Source organism: Lutra lutra, chromosome 1, assembly GCF_902655055.1.
Source record: "Lutra lutra chromosome 1, mLutLut1.2, whole genome shotgun sequence".
NCBI classification, from domain to species: Eukaryota; Metazoa; Chordata; class Mammalia; order Carnivora; family Mustelidae; genus Lutra; species Lutra lutra.
Window position 1 is genome coordinate 104,227,507 of NC_062278.1, and position 19,259 is coordinate 104,246,765.

Here is a 19,259-nt window from a genome sequence, read left to right on the forward strand (position 1 = left end):
AACAAGTGGAAAGTAAAAAAAGATAAAAGTAAAAAAAGATGATTAAACAATTAAGAAAAAGCATATAATTTAGAACTTCTATGAGACAGGAGATTGATATGTTCTCTTAAAGTCAGTAGAGGAAAAAACCTTATCATCTGAGAGACATTTGGAAGAGATAAATATTATCCATATTGTATTCTGTGCTAATTTATATAAGAACTATATTCCTTAAATATTTAAGTAAGTGCTATGATGGTGGCACACTAGCTTTATTTTTTCATTAGAAGAAAATGCCAAGTACAAATGCCTCTAAGAACACAAGCTTCTTCAAATTTCTTCTTGATTGACTTGGTATAAGCTTGAAGCAGGTTTTCTTCCATATTTTACTCCAAGATTATTTAATATCCATTCTTTAAGTGTAAGGATATAAATAATACCAGGGATGTAACAGACACTTAAAGTTCAATAACTGTCCTGATTTCTCAATGTAATTTCATACTATTCTATAAAATGACAATGCTCTATCTAAAATTACTATTTTTTATTAAAAATTTGGACAGAAAATGGTAACTGTATCTTTTGTCCAGAAACTTTAGCTATAAAATTATTGGACCAGATTAGAATTCTTTCCAAGGTATATGTATGATAAAATTTTTCCTTTTTAAAGATGTATAATAATGTTGCATATGAGATACCAAATAGTGAGTTCTGTAATATTTTTTAAAAAGTATATTTCTTAGGTATTAAAAATATACAGTGTTTCTGCCTTGAGATATACTTTTAAGATCAAAAAACACATCAGGGGCACCTGGCTCAGTTGGTTAAGCAACTGCCTTTGGCTCAGGTCATGATCCTAGAGTTCCCGGATTGAGTCCCACATTGGGCTCCCTGCTTGGCGGGGAGTCTGCTTCTCCCTCTCACCCCTCACCTCTCATTCTCTCTCTCCCAAATATATAAATAAAATCTTTAAGGAAAAAAAAAGTCAGACACTTCCCACCAAAAACAAAAACAAAACAAAACAACAACAACAACAACAACAAAAACACATCAAATAAGAGTATTCCTTCAGGATAAAAGTCTGTTTGACCCAGCTGTACTGAGTGATGAGGACAAGAAAAGGAAACCACACAGTTTCAAAATACCATTTTTCTTGAACCTCTACTTTGGAGGGTATTGTGGACTGATATGTGTTCCCACCCAAAATTCTTATGTAGAAGTCTTAACCCTCTAGTACCTTGGGATGTGACTTTATTTGGAAATAGGGCTGTTGGAAATAGAATTAGTTAAGAAGAGTCATATTGGAGTAGGCGCCTAATCCAACATGGCTGGTGTCCTTATGAAAAAGGGAAATCTGGATACAGAGACAGACACACACAGGAAAACATACAGACAGGGAGAATGTCATATGAAGATTGAAGTAATGCTGCCATGAGCCAAGGGACTACCAGAAACTAGGTAAGAGGCCTAGAACAGATTCTTCCTGAGCACTGCAACTGCAGAGAGAGAATGGCCCTGTTGACACCTTAGTCTGGGCTTTCTAGCTTCCAGATTGCAAGACAATAAATATCTGTTGTATAATCTACTCGGTTTTTGGTGTTTTGTCATGAAAGCCTGGAAAATGAATACAGAAGGCAATACTATCACATTGCAATCATAAGAAATTACATATTCTTTTGAGGTTTTTTTTCCTTCAATATTTTGCAAGCCTTTTTTTGTATATTAGAAAACTCAATGTGAAAAGTGACTTTTGAATTAAATATTATGTTGCTCTCTCTGGTGGGCCCTTCCTAAATTATTTAGTTTTAGCATCAGTGGGAATTGGAAAATGCAGAAGGTACTGGAATCAAGATCTGAGAATTCTATGCTTTGCAGCTTTTTTTTTTTTTTTTTGAACAGTAGGAACTTCTCTGTGCATCCAGTTCTTATGGATTTTCCTGAAAGTAGAGACATCTGCATTTTTCTAAGGGTGGCTCTCTAGTTTTGGAGGGGTGAGCTTCAGTTTCATAGATAGGGAGGATAAATCTGATCTGGTAGGATCGGAACTTATTTAATTTCCTGCTTAAATGTACCAAATACAATTTTATTTGCTTGATCTCTCAAAGTGATAGTTGAATTTAGAAAATGATTGCTTTTGTGCGGTAGAAGATTAATGCATCTGAAAAGGGGAGTGTTGGGTATACTGTTTTCTAACCTGATATCTAACAGTAATGGTAACATCTGTTAGAGCTTACATGGTGTTAAGGAAGGGCAAACATAGATTGCTTTATTTCATCTTCTCAAGTAACCTAGGAGATATAGATGTTGCTGTTGCAGAGGAGGAAAGAGACTTAGTCAAGTAACTTGCCCAAGGTGAAGAGCTGCTAAGTGGCACAGCTGGGGTTTGATGTTGCCAAGTTTGACCCAGAGATCCCAGACTACCCTCCTGCATTAAGTGCCTCTATCTTGGGTTGTAATTTTTACAGCTGGGTTGTATTGCTTTTTGTGTTTGTAATTTTTAGCATTTAAGGGAAATCACAATTTCCTTCACCCACGATTTTCTTCACTTACTTAAAAGTATAATGAAAATATAGCAGGTAATTTCAAGCTGAGGACACGATGGGGAAACAGAACAAGACAGTACATAATTGTTCTCTCCTTTCTCCATTAAACTCTCTCCTGAAATCCAACATAGCCTTTGTTCTTTGACTCTGAACGATGGGGAAACAGAACAAGACAGTACATAATTGTTCTCTCCTTTCTCCATTAAACTCTCTCCTGAAATCCAACATAGCCTTTGTTCTTTGACTCTGAACGCTATTTTTTCATCCTTATTTGAACAACCTGCCTTTGAATGTGAACGCTGACTGAATACAATCAATGCAGAAAGGCGGCCTCTGATATAGAAGGTGAAAAGTAGTGTTACGTCAGATCTTACGTAGCTCTCTCGGGGGTGAGCCCTGACTAGCATCTGTGAGAATTGAAAAATGCAGAGGGGACTAGGGGAGGTGTGATTCATCCCAGTGGCATCCTGCATCCACTCACTGGATGATACTTACTAGGGCCTATACAAATGAGAGTTCGCTGTCTGGGTAGGTTTAATTCCAGAAGAACGTTCAAATAAATTGTCGTAAGAGGAGACAAGTAACACATTTACGTGACAGAAAAATGAAATTAGCTCTATAATGTTTCCAATATCTGGAACTTTTAATTTTGTCATCTCAATCACTTGAAGGGGCTGCCTAAATTTTAATTTTACTGGACTTTGGTCATACACAGTATTTCCAGCCAGAACTTTGAAAAACCTTACTCTGAAATAGATGCTATTGTTTGAAAGACTCCTTGTAATGTGACTCGAGATGCAAAGATGTAGGTATGCATAGAGAAATGATTTCTACTGATAGTGGTGCGCTACTGTTCGCAAAGTTGGTTGGGTAAACTACACTGTGGATTCTTCTAGAATACAAACCGATGTATTAGTTTATGTGGAATATTGTATGTCTAAACTTTCGTTTAGTTGCAAAGATTACTCTCCACTAAACGCATCACAGAGAGAAAATACGCATTTCACTGTAGTGAAAATGAGCTCTACTTGAGGATCAGTTAAAAGTGAAAGAATTACCGGCTGTGTTGGACGTTACTGGCCTTGCTATTGCCTCCGATTTGGTTTCACAGAGAAAGTCATCGATGGAGGGACTCAAGAGGGGTCTGCTTTCTTGCTGCTCATTCACCAGCTGAGAACAAATGAACACAGGTATCAAAGGGCTTTGTTAAACTGCAGAATAGGACGAATTACAATGCAGCCTTGCAACGAAATGAGAATAGCAAGCCTATCAATCAATAAATAAACAAATAAATAGGGAGGGACAAGAAAGAAAAAAAATATATCAAGGGATGGGGAATGAGCCTTTTAGCATTGTCAACATATTTTTGATGCAGCCAACTTCAGTTTTAAAGCTCAAGCCTTTTTTTTTCCCTTCCTAGAACTGTTTTAGAATTATTCTCTGAATTTCAAATGTAGAAAATGACTCCTCTTGAATCACAGTTCCTACTCTTCAAGTGGATAAAACGTTACTGAAACCCAGAAGAGTGGCCTCAGACACTGAGGTGACACATTCTGGTTAGGGTGGGCAGTCCGCATTATGTGATTAAGTACGTACACACAGAGCTCTATGTGTGTGGATGAATGTTCTCCTCTCCTCTCTCTCTTAAAAAGCTCAAGTCATCTATGGGCACATATCCTTCCTTACATTTCCTTGATATGCTTCTGTGGTTCATGACAAGCATTATTTAGGGAGAGTAGGAAATACTTATACTAACTGTACAGGTATCCACTAGATATGTTTCTGAAAATCTATATTTAAAATGGATTTCTATCAATTCAGTTGTCTTTTCCCATTGGTTTGTTCCCTTATTCCAGAAATCCTTCAGTGTGATTTTTAGTTGGTCTTTAATTATCAGTGGCAGCCAATTATTTACTTTCAGTTCTTCTGCACCTCTTAGAATCCAGACTTCCTTAGGTTCTGTTTCCATGGTTAAGGGAAATAAATATACTCATGATATGCAAGTAGTTAATTCCTAAATTAACTGTCTGAGTTTTTCAGGAGTTTTTAGATTGGCATTTCTTAAATGGGGATAGCTGTCTAGTTTTCTACTTGTTCTAAGAAAAAGACATGCCCCCCAATCTCTAGATTTTCAAATACTGACTTGTAAGGCTGTATTTTGAGAGATGTAAAAAACGAAAATAAAGTCTTATTTTCTTATTTTGTTTCTTCATTTTGGATATACTTAAATTCTTTTGTAAACACAGGGACTAATAATTTATTCCTGTATCACAGCTCTGTGAGTAGATGTGTGGAATGGGCCTAAATTAACTATAGTTTTAGAAGACCAGGGTGTTAGATCTCCACAGATACTTTTAGTTGTAAACACTAAAAAATTATAGTCTGAATTTGATAAGAGGTTTCTAGAAAGGCCCTTGTTGACATAGATATCTAAATGGAAAAGCAAAGGAAAAGGCCCAGTTAATTGAGAGGCCTTGTCCTTTTAGGCAGGTCTGTTTGTGAAAGGTAATAGGATTTTTTTTTTTAGAGCCTCTCTCTCTTCATGAAAGTTCAGACTTATTTTCCGGAGGAAGCACTTGTAGCATTCTCAGATTTTCTCAGCACAGGAAGAAAGAAAATACCAAAGAGGGGGATGCTTAGGGAGTCCCTCAGGAGCCCAGAATGGAGGCATGGCTTCTCCTCTGCCTCATAAGGCCTCTGCCTCTTCCCACACCTACTGTCTAGTTTCCCAGCACATGTCATACCCAGACTGAGGGAGTGTTAGGTCTGTCCAATTCCCATAACTGAGCTGTTCCTTAAGCAAAATAACAAACTACATTCAGAGTCCATGTTTTTCAAAGTGGAGCACAGTCTGCCTGTTGGGAAATGCTGGGGTTGAAGTGGGGGATGGTGGCAGGTCTCTGGGGTGAAAAAGATGAAGGGCCAGATTTCAGATAGCATGGAAAGCTAATTTGGGAATTGAAAGTTTTTGGTTTTGATGGAGATATGGAAGATAAAACAAGAAATATCATGAACTCGTTTCTTATAAGCTCTGAGGTCGGAGGCTACATCTTACTCATATCTTCCACAACTTCAAATAGAATGTTTTCATGTAAGAGGGGATCAATAAATGCCTACCAAATGGGACAGTGACTTTGCAGAAACTGAGGATATAAAATATCTGTTTCGAGCAGTCCAATTTTGAATTCTGTCTTCAGCTGGATGAATTTGGGAATCATTATTTTAGCCAGACCAAGTCCTATTTTATTTTTATTTGTATAGATAGGAATAGCTTTTCACATGACCCCCTCCTCATTTTCAAACAAATCTGTGATTTTTCTATGGTGACCTGAGAATAAGTGAATCTTTTAGGTCATAAAGGACAATTGCAAACTGAGCTGAATCCCCCAAAGATTTCCCCTCAGCTTTGCTTCCAAACTGTATGCCATTTATTCTCTCCTTATTTAGTGGTAGGATATGACTTACTGACTTTTGCTTAGAATTACTTTCTTCAGTTTGAAAATGCTTTATGAACTTACCTCATTTCATCCTCTGAGTACAGAGTATATTGATGTTATAAAAATAATAAAACGTGAGTCAAAATTTTTCCACTTTTTAAAATAATTAAGTTAGAGTGATTTCAATTTGGATCAATCAGATTATTATATCTGAGTTAAAATGACCCACCTGATTAGTTTTTAGGGCCTTTGTCTCCTCACTTTTGTTTACATTTAAAATGTTCATTTCTTATGTTCCTCTTCTCAATATTTAAATCAGTTCAAGCCTTTCTAATGGTGACAGATTCTCACTTCTCTTTCAGGACCCCATTCCACTGGCACAAGGTCTGGGAACCCTCTTCAGCACGAGGCAGTGAGGGCCTTCTTATAGCATCTCCATGTTCCTAGGTTGTACCCAGTCTTAGACTTCAATTTTACCTGTTTTCCTCCTCTAAGACAATAACCTCTTTGAGGTCATAGAGATCTTACTCAGTTAACTTTTATATCTCATAGCTGTAGTTTAATAAATACTGACTGCTTCATAGTCAAACTGAATGGTGAATTGCACAAAAGAATGATTACATGAGCATCTTCAATTTCATACTGGGTCAGTTCACAGAGAGGCCGGTAGTCCACAGAAATGTAGACCAGTTTCCTGGCAGGTTTTAAACCATAAATCTAAGTCCATTTTCCCCCAGCTTCACATTATTTGAAAATTTGGAAACCTAGAGTTACCTAAAGATTCATTTCCAAATGCAAGTGTTCTACCAAACAGTCAAGGATGCTAAGAGTGAAAGCCTAATGAGAAAAATAAGGGCATCGGTGTTCCCCACGCCATCCTTGGAAGAAGAAAATAGACCAGTACAAATGGGAGGCCAGTGACACTTCAAGACAACACTACTGCCTCACTCAGGGATTTTAAATCAGAGATGCAAATTTGAAGACTTCGAGGGAAAACCCTTATATGATCAGTGGGCATTGGAAAAGAAGGGAAACTGCAGGAGTAAGAAGATAGTTGAGTACTTGCATGGAGGTGTTTCCTGGTCACCCAGAATTCAACTGACTATTGAACCTTTACACTTGCCTTGTAATCATAGGTTGTGAATTAAATATTCAGTCAAATGCCTTCAATTTACTTATGACTTAGACCAGTCAGTTGATATGGCTAATATTAGTCACCAAATTAGTTCTTATATCAATACTGTGTTTAGTATTGAGCAGAATGCAGATAATCACATCCAGCTTTAATAAATTATTGTCTATTTTAAAACTTTATCTAAAAATGCATTTGCCGTAGTTCATCTTGAATTTCTGTAATTTTGGTGTTAAAAATTTAAATTAAATATGTAATCTAAGCTATAAGGGAGTATTTAACTAAGATGAAAGTAGAGTATTTTGCCTTTAAATACTACCTGTTACTTAACTCCAGTGTATGTTTATATAGTTTATGACTTTAGTCTATGTTTATTTACCCTTAAACAACATACTGCTTAGGTGATTCATTAAAAAATATAGAGCTAAGTGTTTGTGATAACTTCTATCACTAAGAATTAAATCCAAACCAAAATACATTTTACAGGATAAAACAAGGTCTGTAAATGGTAATAACTCATTATCCCATACGTCTACACTCCAGGTTGATGATCTTAAACTATTGCTTTGGTTTAAAGTGAAATATTCTGTATTTATTTTTAAACATTTTAGAACTTAAAGAATAGTTTTAAAAGTTAAAACACTGAAGCTAGTAAGCTGAAAAACAGTTGACAAGTATCTTATAGCTGAATTGTTGACCTAAAAAATTGGTAGTGCTATTCCATGTCTCTGACCTCATCTAAATAATAGAAAAAAATGAAGATTTTTCCTATGTAAAAAAAAAAAAAAAAAAAAAAATATATATATATATATATATATAAAATTTTAATAGATATATCTTTGTGTATTTTGGAAATTCCTTTATTATTTATGACATTGTTGATTAAAATATATGTCATTTTTAAAGTAGGTTTTCATTCATAATTTTGTAATTGCACTACTTGTTTATGGCTTTATTAGTCCTATGCAAGTTTAGAAATTTGTGCAATGCCCATCAAAATAGTGACCCTATCAAAACTAATGATAAGTTTTGTTAACTGACTCAATCCATTGAAAAGACAAGACGACTCACTAGATCATTAGCATGCTTCCTTTAAGTATTCATACTTTGAGAGTTTTGTCATATATAGTAACTCTGACACCTGACAGAATTAATTTCTTGTGAGCTGGTAATAGTACTAATGGTTCTGCTCTGCTCCCCTCCCTCTACCTATGTTCCTACATATGGGTCCCAGGGGTGCTTCCAGTAAAGGATAACCATGTAATCACTTTTAACTATTTGACTTGATCTAAATGTCCATCGACTATAACTACTTTCTTGACAGAAAAGTTAGACTTAAAAATGTGAATCTCTTCATGGGGAAATGAACAGATATTACTGTTTACAGCTTGGGCAGTACCAACACTGAGGCAAGCGGGAGAACATAAAGCAATTGTATCAGGCTGGTAACAGAAATCCAAACAAGGTTATATTTAGTAGCCTTGAGAATGTTTTTCCAAACAAGGACATTATTCTTTTTATGTTTATCAGACACAAAAATATTTTCAGTATCAAGGTATAAGGAGTGGGGACAGATAGAAACACAAAGACTGAGCTTGCAAAAAAAAAAAATTCCCTTAACAAGAAGACATCTGAAATACATAGTTTTAAGATACTATGCTCTGTAACAAAAAATGAATGGGAGGTATTTTGCTAAAAAGAAGTACCAGGGGATGTGGCTAAAATGGAAACTTTTGATGGTTCCTTATGAGAAAAAAAATTTGCTAACATAATTTCATTCTCATAAAGAAGAATAATTTTTTATGACACAATCAGTCCTTTGGCACATAGTTGATCCTTCTGTCCTCAAACTGGATTAATTTATTACAGTCTAGAGGAGTGCTGTACAATAGAACTACCATGAGAACCTGGTAATTTAAATTTTTCTAGTAGCCACTTCAAAGAAATTGAAAAGAAACTGTTGAAAAATAATTTTAAGAATGTATTTTATTTAGCCCAATGTATCAAAAAATGATCATTTCAACATGTAATCAATAAAACATTATTAATGCCTTAGTTTGTATTACTTTTCTTAGGTCTAAATCTTCAAAATCGGGTTTGTGTTTTATACTTTAAGCACATCTCAATTGTTGGGAGCCCCAAAGCACTCAATAGCCACATATGGGTAGTAGCTCCTATGCTGGACAGCCCAGGCCTAGAGAAACCGTTTTCCTTCAAAGACTTGAGGGCATATTGGTTTTCCTTCAGATCTTTCATCAATGCACACTTGTTTACATACTGCTTGACTTAAGGTGTTTGTCTAGGACAGCATGACCCTGAGCTTCTATGAAGTGCTTGACATATGTTTATTAATACAGAATTAATAACTGAATTAAACAAAAAGCAACTTTCAGGGGCCCAGAAATTTCTGAATTCAGGTCACCCGGCCAACTCTTCTGTTTTAGTTCAATTTGTTCAGCATACTATACATGACTTCACTGGTGTATGTTTGGCTAAATCCCTCTAAAAGTGATTGTAATAATCACATAATACAAAAATATGCTTCAATATAAACTATTCTACACTTAAAACCTATTGACCAAACAGTTATTAAACAAGTTTCCAAACCAGGGTTTCAAGAACTTACTTTGTATTTAACTGGTTATGGTTGTCCTAAGGACATTATTAAGAGAGCAGCAGTTAGCTTCAGACATATCTGGAATCTATGAATGAGCAGCTGGTTTTGACATACCAGTAATGAAGATGAGTCAATGTATTCAGTAGTATGTAGTGCTATGTCATAAGGAGCTTTATAGGAGATGCTGGGACAAACATATTTCAAGACACTAATACATTCACACAAGATAACAAGTAAGAATGTGGTATGGTGCACAGACTGGATGCTATGGTTGCTATGAGAAGTACTCACTTTTTCAGATCATTCTGCTGCTTTTTGGTTTGTGCACGCCACTGGTGCATAGCAGGAAAGAAGCCACTTGTGTACAGTGGAAAAAGTATGTCAACTAATAAAGCTGCATTTGACTGAGAAATAATTGTATCACAGCTGTCACTGAATTAATTCCATAAAGTCATCAACACAACAGGTGCATTACATTTTATGAATCAGAACTCTGTTTGCTGATTCATAAACTACCCAGTATGCAACAAGAAGATGATGCATCAAAGAAAGCATTACATAATCTTCATGCAGTAAAATTGTAACTAGTACCTCAAAAACAGTCAATGCAACATTAGACAGGGATTAAAGGAGGAAATTGCTACACACAAATGTTCTGAATATGAAAAAATGGTAATAATCACTATTTCTTTTCTAAATTAAAAAATAAAAAATATTATTTTGCATTAAATTTTAAATTCAAGCTTAAGTTATAATGGCAATTTTGGATCTTTGAAAGGGATTACTGGAAAGCACATAGCAATGCATGGTTTAGGGAAAAGAATTTTGGGTGCTGGAGCCTGTCCTAACTTGTGATATTCTGAATGATATGTTATAGCACATTTATGCCAATGGAGATTCTGGGTAGCTCTTATCTACTGATGAACATGGCTATCATTAACCAAGAACTCCCAACTAGTTCTCACCTCCCACAGCATTTACCTGAGGAATTGTGAGCTGAATATTTTGGACACGGATTCTACAAAGGCCAGGAGATCAAGGTAAAACTGTATATGTTTTACTATATAAATTATGTAGGGAATGGAGACCTTGGTAAATATGAAGAAATTTCTTTCTAACTACTACTCTGGGTGATTGGGAAGAAGCATCTCTTCTTTATGGATTAAAAAACTCACAATACAAAATTTATCCCAAAGTCCTAGGAATCTTTGATAACTTTTTTTATTATTTAATTTTGATTGTTGTATGTTGTTATGATTTTCATTACTTACAACACAGTGTTTAGAATAAACTAAAACCACACATGTTGGCAGCAGCTGGGGATGTGATCTGATGATATTCTAAAAATAAGTTGCCATAATTTAGCTTTTGATATAAATGCCTTTCATGAGGACTGTAAATGGACATGTTTCTAATTCTAGACATGTTCATATAATTGGAACTGAATCACTGCATTTACTATTGCATTACAGAGAAAAAGAAATGTTTAAGATAACAATCTAATCTAAATTATAAGATAAATGCAAGTAAAAATATTTTTCATTTAAGAATTTAAAACTGATAGTTCCACAGAGTGGTGATGAGTATATTATACATATTTATGTGGATTTTACAGGGTGTTTCAAAAGTCCCTGAGGACATACAGGATTCACAGTCTCAGTGTGTCTTTGCATACAAATGCAAACTTTTTTCTATACTTGTTATAATAAATGCTGAAAATGGCTCTCATGTGTTTATAATAGAGATGATATTTTTGTTGTCAAGGTCACTAAGTATAAGAGAGGTCACAAATGCCATTTTCTGCATGGGGACTCAGGGACTTCTGGCTCATTCCTGTAAATTAGTTATCCACATAAATATGTATAGACATATATGTAGTATGCATAGTCACAACATAAATATATTTAACATTTAAGAAAATTTAGATATTCTACTGGTAAACTGACATATGTATACAATAGAACTTGTATTTATTCACAGGAATTTGATTTTTTTTTTTTTTTTTGGTTGTTGTTCAAATGTACCATTAGCTTAATTGTTATTTCTTTCCCAAAGTTGTTAACAAGATTCCTTTATAAAGTAGCAACATGGTTTACTTGCACATACTTTTTTTAAAACTAAAGTTGAGTAATGAAAATTAACATCCACAAATAACTAAATGATGGAATTTTCCTTTTTTTTTTTAGCAATTTTGGTTTTCATTTTATATTGTATAATTGTTCCATTGAAACTGTGTTTTTTAAAAATTGGTTCAAGTTAATGTTGGTTTTTTTTTTTTTTTTTTTTTTTTTTTTTTTTTTTGCTAGTTAAAAATCACAATGTCTGATATATTAACATATGTCAGCTTCCTACAGGAACCCTATGGGTCTGCCCACCTGTGATGTCATAGTTAGGAGGGGCTTTTCTTCAGCAGACTCCTCCCTCGGTATCTCCTTCATCACCATGGCAACAGCCTTATCTGCCGCCCTAGAGCCTTTTCCCTATAACAGTGAAATCAACAATGACTTGTGTCAGGAGAAATCTTTAACTTATTATTACAAGATATTCTAATGTTTAAAGAGCAATCCAACATAAATGAAGAGGTAGGCTGCTGCAAGTGAATCTTGAGGCTTTTGGCTGAGGAGAAAACACACAAAATCTGAAAAGAGATTATTTGTGAACTTTTAGTTAGCTACTTTTTCACCTTTACAGCTGACATATTATATTTAATTTTAACATAGTATTTTATATGTATAATATATTTTAAGGCAATTTACATGACATGAACATAATTTTTATAGTATTGATTTTAAAACACTATGGATTTCCTAGTTCATTTACTAACTGTTCTTATAACATCCTTAAATGTTTTGCATGACAGTGAGGAGTCCGAGATAGGGATCAGGATCAGTGTCTGACTCCCCCGGAGGGATTTTGCTGGGTGGTCTCTGGACTCTGTCATTTTTTAGTGGATCGGGCATAAAAAGAGTAAAAGTGTCATAAAACTTCTAAAAATTCTTCAACAGCCTAACATCCCAGAAATTCACCCAGCTTGTGTATTTTGTGGAGATGGCATGATCTTGGTGAAAAATTTTTCAACTCTCAATGATTTTGAAACCAAAGAATTTTAATAGGGTCTTAGAAATGCCTTTTAATTAGAGGATCGCAAAGAATCTAGGTATAAATAAGGGATGATAAATAATTGAAGCTCTGATACATATATCCCCACATTTTTTTGTCTCATACAAGCATAATTTTGGACTATAAAGGGGTATGCTGGCTTTCTGTCTTTTTAGTTTACTGGATTATTAAGTTTTTTGTGAGTAGATGTGAATAATGGAAAAAAAAACAAAATATCACCTTCATAACCCAATTAGAAACATCTTATACTATGTAAAAATTAAATACTCTTTAAACATTTTAAAAACGAAAACTTCCATTTTCTCAGGTCTCTAGGCAAAGCCTCCCGAAAGAAACAATTTTATACTAAGAAGCACATATGAGTATCTGTGTTCTAAATCTACTTAAAATACAAATGTAGCATATAGGGATATCATAGGCAAAGATTAAAAAAATGGACATATGGGGGTCTGTTATCTGAAAGGGAATTAAGAGCTAGGGTCAATATTAACTCCAGAGATTGATAAATCTTGATAATCTCCATGCAGCAAAAAAAGGAAATTATGAAATTATGTTATGATCTTGGACTCACACAGGGGTTTAAGTATTTAGAAGGTAGGTTTACTCTAGGAAGCAAAACTATTTTCTCAGGCATTGCCTTTCTAAAATGTAATGAGTGGCAGGTTTTATTAATGAAAACAAAGAACACTTTCTCTGCAGTTATTAGATTTTAAAATGTGTGAATCTCTTTACAATGTTGGAAGTGCCTTTAGTTTGTTTTGACTTAACAGAACTAGCATTACTGAATGATAATGTGTTATCTCCACGATGGGATATCAACTACTGAGATTTTATTTAGCACATATAACAGTAATTTCCATATGTATTCTGAAAAGTTTATAAGGCCGCAATTCTTAAAATAACTGACTTCTGGAAAGATAAAGAAAGACAATGATCTACTGCATAACAAATTGGGGTGCATAACAATCCCAGGTTTTTTCTTTATGAAGCATTGTGAACTTCCTAAAACAGAGATGCATACAATTCTGCATTCTGGGAAAATATTTATTACGGCACTATTAAACTATTTAACATTTTTTCAAAATATAAAAATTATTTGGATGAAATATTACATACTATAAAGTGATAAGGCTTTAAAAGCTACACTCATTTACAGACTAAATACAGTTTTTAACAAGAATCTTTGCAGTTTATTTTTTGAAAAGAGCAAAATCATTTGTGAAGAATTCTTTCCATGCTCCAAGAAGTTCTAATAATATAGCAATAAACAAAGTGGCATGCTTATATTTAAATTCCTAATATATTTAAAGGAACAAACCTAATGTTACAAGGTATAATTTTAAAATAATAATAATAATTCAGAATCTGTTCTTGCGCTAAGAAAAAAAATGTCAATTGATAAGCATCTCAAAAAATTTCAGGTCAATATTTCAATATACCATTTATTTGAAATGCTACCAATCATGAGCTATATATAGATATTTTTCACATGTGCAACTATTATGGCTAGAATTAGCAACGGACATGCCATTTCACTAAAACAAAAAACAAAACAAAATAAAAATTAGTCCTTTCATGCTGAACTCTAGAACAAAGCAGTGGTCAGCTAGAAAGGATGTATAATAAACACATGCGGTGCTTTTTATTTCTTGCAGAAAAACCCACCAAAGCCAGGGTCAGGTCACTTTTTTGAAGACAGTGCCACTTTTTCTTCAAGGTTACACCTACTACCTGAAAAGAGTCATGACACCCATGTTAGTGCCTGCTAGCAACTTTTTTTCTTTATAGCCTTTTGACTTTTGAGTCATTACCCCATGAGCCTCACTGTTGGACAAGTGTGGTACAGTATGAGAACAGAACGGGAAGGTCTGCCACAATGACATCTCCATGGTTCCAGATATAGTGTCTAAACCCACTGCCAAATCAAATGAATACACTCATCTATCAGAGCAAGATTTCTCTTAGACCATATTGTCACCTCCACCTGCTATCTTAAAATCAAGCTGTGTTATTTCTGATTTGTCCATTTATCTTGTGGGGTAACACTTCTAGAATTCAGAACCTGGCTGAGAATTGATTTGGCAATTCATGGAACTATTCACTTTTGCTTGTCAGCAGATCTACAGGACCTACAGTAATACACCCATACAAGTTTTTTTCCTTTTTTGAAGTCAGTGGCTTAATACATCATAACAACTATATATGCATAATTATCCAGACTTCAAGCACAATTTTCTAAATATAAGCACACCGAAGATTCAGTATTAATCTATTACCTGAAACAACACAGAGACAGCAATAATGAAATACACACTCAAGCATATAAGTGGATTTGGATTACATTAAGCCTGTATGCTTCTATGTAATTCTTAGCAATAACAGAAAAGAACAGAGAAAGGTTACAAGTTGATTATCACATTGGGACACTGCCAGTAATTTATTTTAGCCGATTTCTTTTCAAATAATACTTCAAAATCACCTTTCCCCACTTCCTTATTGAATTTCTTGAGATGGTTTTGACTGGAAAACTTCACCATGTGGAGAAATTTCCTTTTTTTTCTTGGTGATTTGTTGTAAGAATTCTTCAATACTTCTTGGTTTCTTTTATCATTTTGTTTCCTTCCCAGTGAAATATATCAATGGTTGCTGTACTAACAAATAATAATTCTTGAGAATAATCTTTTTATTAACTTCTATTATAAGACCAGGCATAAATGAATGAAACACAGGTAGTACGGTGAATGATATTAACGTTTATTAAGAAAACCCAATTTGGGCTCACTCCCTCTGTTAATATAGTATATAAACAACAGAGTATAAAATACTGAAATCACAGGATCCTCTCAGGATGTGAAGCTACCAGATGTCTTTGGATGAGGAGGTACTGGCAGCAGGCTGGTCTCATAGGGAGGGGAACTAAATTATTTGGGGAAGCTGCTATATGCCAGGCACTCTGGCTAGGTGTTTTACCTATTTTTACCTAAACGATTGCATGAAAGCTCTGTGAAGTACAAGATACCTTTGCTAGGTAGATAGTGAGGCTCAGAGATGGTGTGATTTAGCCAAGGCCTCAAAGCTAGTATGTGGCTGAGCTGCCTCCCGGCCCATGTGCTTCCTTCTCGCCCATGTCCTCCTCACTGATGGCCATAAGTACAGGTTGTTTATATCACTTAGGTTTTGAGAAGCAGCCACTTCTCAGTGTAATCACAGAGTCTGGATCTAAGTAAACTTTTTGAAAAATCTTTTCTTTAGTGTGTAATGGTCAGTAAGAATCAATCATCCATAACTTCACTCATGAGCATACTGGGAACAAAATATTTTTGTTTCTTTTATCTTTGTGGAAAACTAACCTACAGATTTCATGTATATATACTTCTTTTTATTCTGTAGACCTTATTAGGTTTATAAGTTGTAGCATCACTCTAATTCCTATTAAATGTTAACTCAATGCTATTAAATGACATTTTTATTAGGATTTTTCCTCAGATAAATTTTGGGTGCACGAAATACAGTATGCAATGCCACAGTTACATGGCCCATTCAAAAGCAATTTTCTAGTTACAGATTCTATTACTCCTACTATGGAGATCGTAATTTAAAAATTATGTTTATTATTCCTAATCTATCAATAATAATCCAGAGTGTCTTCATTAGAGATATTCAAAAGAAGAAATGGAAAAGTACTAAATTAGGGGAAAAGTAAAAGATTACAATACTAAACATCTCAGCTAACCCTAAATTATCTAATATATGAATTTAAAAAATAGACTTTCTTTTGTCTAAATTCTAAAAATTAATACATGCTATTGCCAAAAATTGAGAAAAAGCAGGCATAAAAAATAAAAATAACAACCTTGACATTTTCATGGATTTCATGTTTCATATTTACAGTATTGGAGAGTAAACAGTGTTTTAGGATGAATGTTTTAAGAATAGGCAAACTACCATCAACTTTATAATTATGAATGTATTACATACATTTCTTCATATATACATGTATGCAAGCAAATACCTGCCATTGATATTATTTCAACAACACTGTTTGAAATGAAATGATATTCGGTTTTGCATATAGCTGAAAATTGTATATCTCATAAATTTGGACCCTGGACTTAAACGTTCCTGCAGGAAACTGGCCACAAAAACAGCTAATTTCTGATGGCTGTCTCATCTCTCATGTGCAGAGCCAGGATAACCTTCTTTCACTTGGAAAGGTAAATGTCATGGTAAGTGTCATGCTGTCTTCAAACTCCCAACCTGGGAAAATGTCAGAGCAATGCTTCCTAGTGTCCTCTGAACACTGGTGATCCCTGCCTACCATATTGTGTCCTTTCCCATTTTGTGTGTTCCTGTAGCTTTCTTCCAACATAGAGGAGGGCTCAGACCATACTGATTCTCTCAGAGTTACAGTCAACTCACGCCCATCCTCCTCCTGCAACAGAATATTCTCTAAATGTTAAAAGTGTTACAAGTAGAACCAGATCTCGGCATACTGGTCCCATTCTTGTTTCTGTGATTATACAGAAGGAAGCACAGATTTAGATGTAAACAATTAGGAAGCAAGGGCAGAATTCTCTTAATTAGAGATTCATATGCGGAATTCATAAATCATAATGAATTCACTATTGCCTCAGGGATATGTTTGTAGCTAGAAATAATGTGATTTTTGATCATTTGAAATAATGTGATTTTAATAGGAGAGCCAAGTTGCAGTGAACAAATTGCCTCTCTGTTTAAAATAATGACACAGGGCATTTAAAAAGAATGTTTCCGTTTGAGCCTCCATTTAGTTCTTCCTTACCATCCTGTTTTTCTTCCACAGCATTGTTTTGCCAGATGACAGGTGCACTCTACTGTAGTCACCTATCCTAGGAACTTTAGGAAGTCTTGCATTCTACCATATCACTGTTGTGCCCGTGGCATCTGTCACTTGCATTTCTCTTGTACCCTTCTAGACTTTGCATGTGGTGGGGAGGGAGGAGACTGGGTGGAAGAAAGTCATGGATGATAATCTCTATGGTCTATTTTTTTTTTTTTTAAAACAATCTCCATGGTCTTTAACTCTAAACCTCTATCCACAAAAGTCACCAGCATTCCAAGCCCACCCATATCCACATTTATTTTCTTTGGCCTAAGTGGTTGGTGCAGGGGATATGATGGCTTTCACAGGTCCTAACACTTTTGCCTTCAGGGTCCCCTTTCTCCATAAAAAAAGTTAAAAATCATGTCTTATGACTGTGTTGGTATAAAGACAAATACAATCCAGACTGGATTTATTGTTACACATTTGTTATTCTAACAGTCATGTTGGGGGTTCTGTTTTTAAGAGAGATTGAAATTAAAACATTTTTATGGGCCCTTAAAAGTAGCTTGGGCTCTGTGTACTGTGTCCATAGTGCCTAATGCCTAAATGGATCCTGGGTTGTGTCTTCTCAGCATTCAGTGTGGCATCCCCAGGGCTGTGATCCTGTCCCTGCAGCTGCTCTCTGTCATCCCGGGCTGCTCTATTTTTGGCCCTGGCTCCTTCCACCACCTACACAGCTCCATCCATCCTGGCTGCGCCCACCCTTACAGACCCCTTTGGTACTGCTGCTGCTCTCACTATTTTTGTTAGGATTCAGGGAGTCTCCCCTCACACTACTTACAAACCTAACTGGGTGCCTGATCAGTAGCTTTTACTTCAGTAGTCCTTAAAACACACTCAGAAAACCTGGGACATTTAGGCCTGAGGCAGAAGACGTTGGCATGCAAAACTGATGTGATTCTGAAAATGTAATCTCTCCACCAGACGACAAGGTGAAACACTTTATTCTCTCCTGCCTCAGGGCATCTTCCTGACCATCCAGGAATACTTCTGAAGAAGTTGAGTCAACTTGTGTCTCTATTTTTATTTAAAAAACAACAACAACAACAACTAAAACACCAAAAACAAAACCAAAACCAGCCCTCAATGACCAGAGTCATCAGCTGGTTCCACAGTATTCCTTGCCAGTTTTTCCAATTTCTGTTCCTCAAGTGAGGAAGAGAATTGCCTGGTACTCCAAAATCCTGAGTTGTGCATGAAGCTTAAGCTTCACCCAGGGACCTGGTTATAATACTTATTTTACAAGATGTTTTTTGATTGTGTCTCATCAATGAAACTGCCTTGAGTGGGCAGAGGTCATGCTTATTTCTTTTGAGCTGTTTTGCACGATTAGATATAGCAATAGACACTCAAGTTTACTTAATAAATACAAGTATTGGATGCTTTTTTCAAATTATTTAAGACACTGCAATCACATAGTATGGCCAACTTTGACAGAAGTGAATTCTGAATTAGATAAAAAATCTTAGAGATTTAAATAAATAAAAGTTTCAAGCATCTAATAAAAATTCATTAATATTAATAAAGTGTTGCCAAGTAAAGATGCTTAAAATTTGCTTTGAAGGAC

The 19,259-nt window shown here is 35.0% G+C and overlaps 1 protein-coding gene across 4 annotated transcripts in view; it reads right to left on the bottom strand.

Moving 5' to 3' along the window:
* Positions 1-19,259, bottom strand: part of PEX5L (peroxisomal biogenesis factor 5 like) — a 225,798-nt gene that overhangs the window by 85,569 nt on the left and 120,970 nt on the right. For 2 of the 4 annotated variants that reach the window (XM_047731155.1, XM_047731142.1), the window contains 2 exons: positions 12,084-12,188; positions 3,581-3,692 (listed from right to left, as the gene is read on the bottom strand). In XM_047731155.1, the coding sequence (XP_047587111.1) occupies positions 3,581-3,692; positions 12,084-12,188 (217 nt within the window). The remainder of the gene's footprint in view (positions 1-3,580; positions 3,693-12,083; positions 12,189-19,259) is intronic. The other 2 variants (XM_047731164.1, XM_047731146.1) reach the window with 1 other exon arrangement.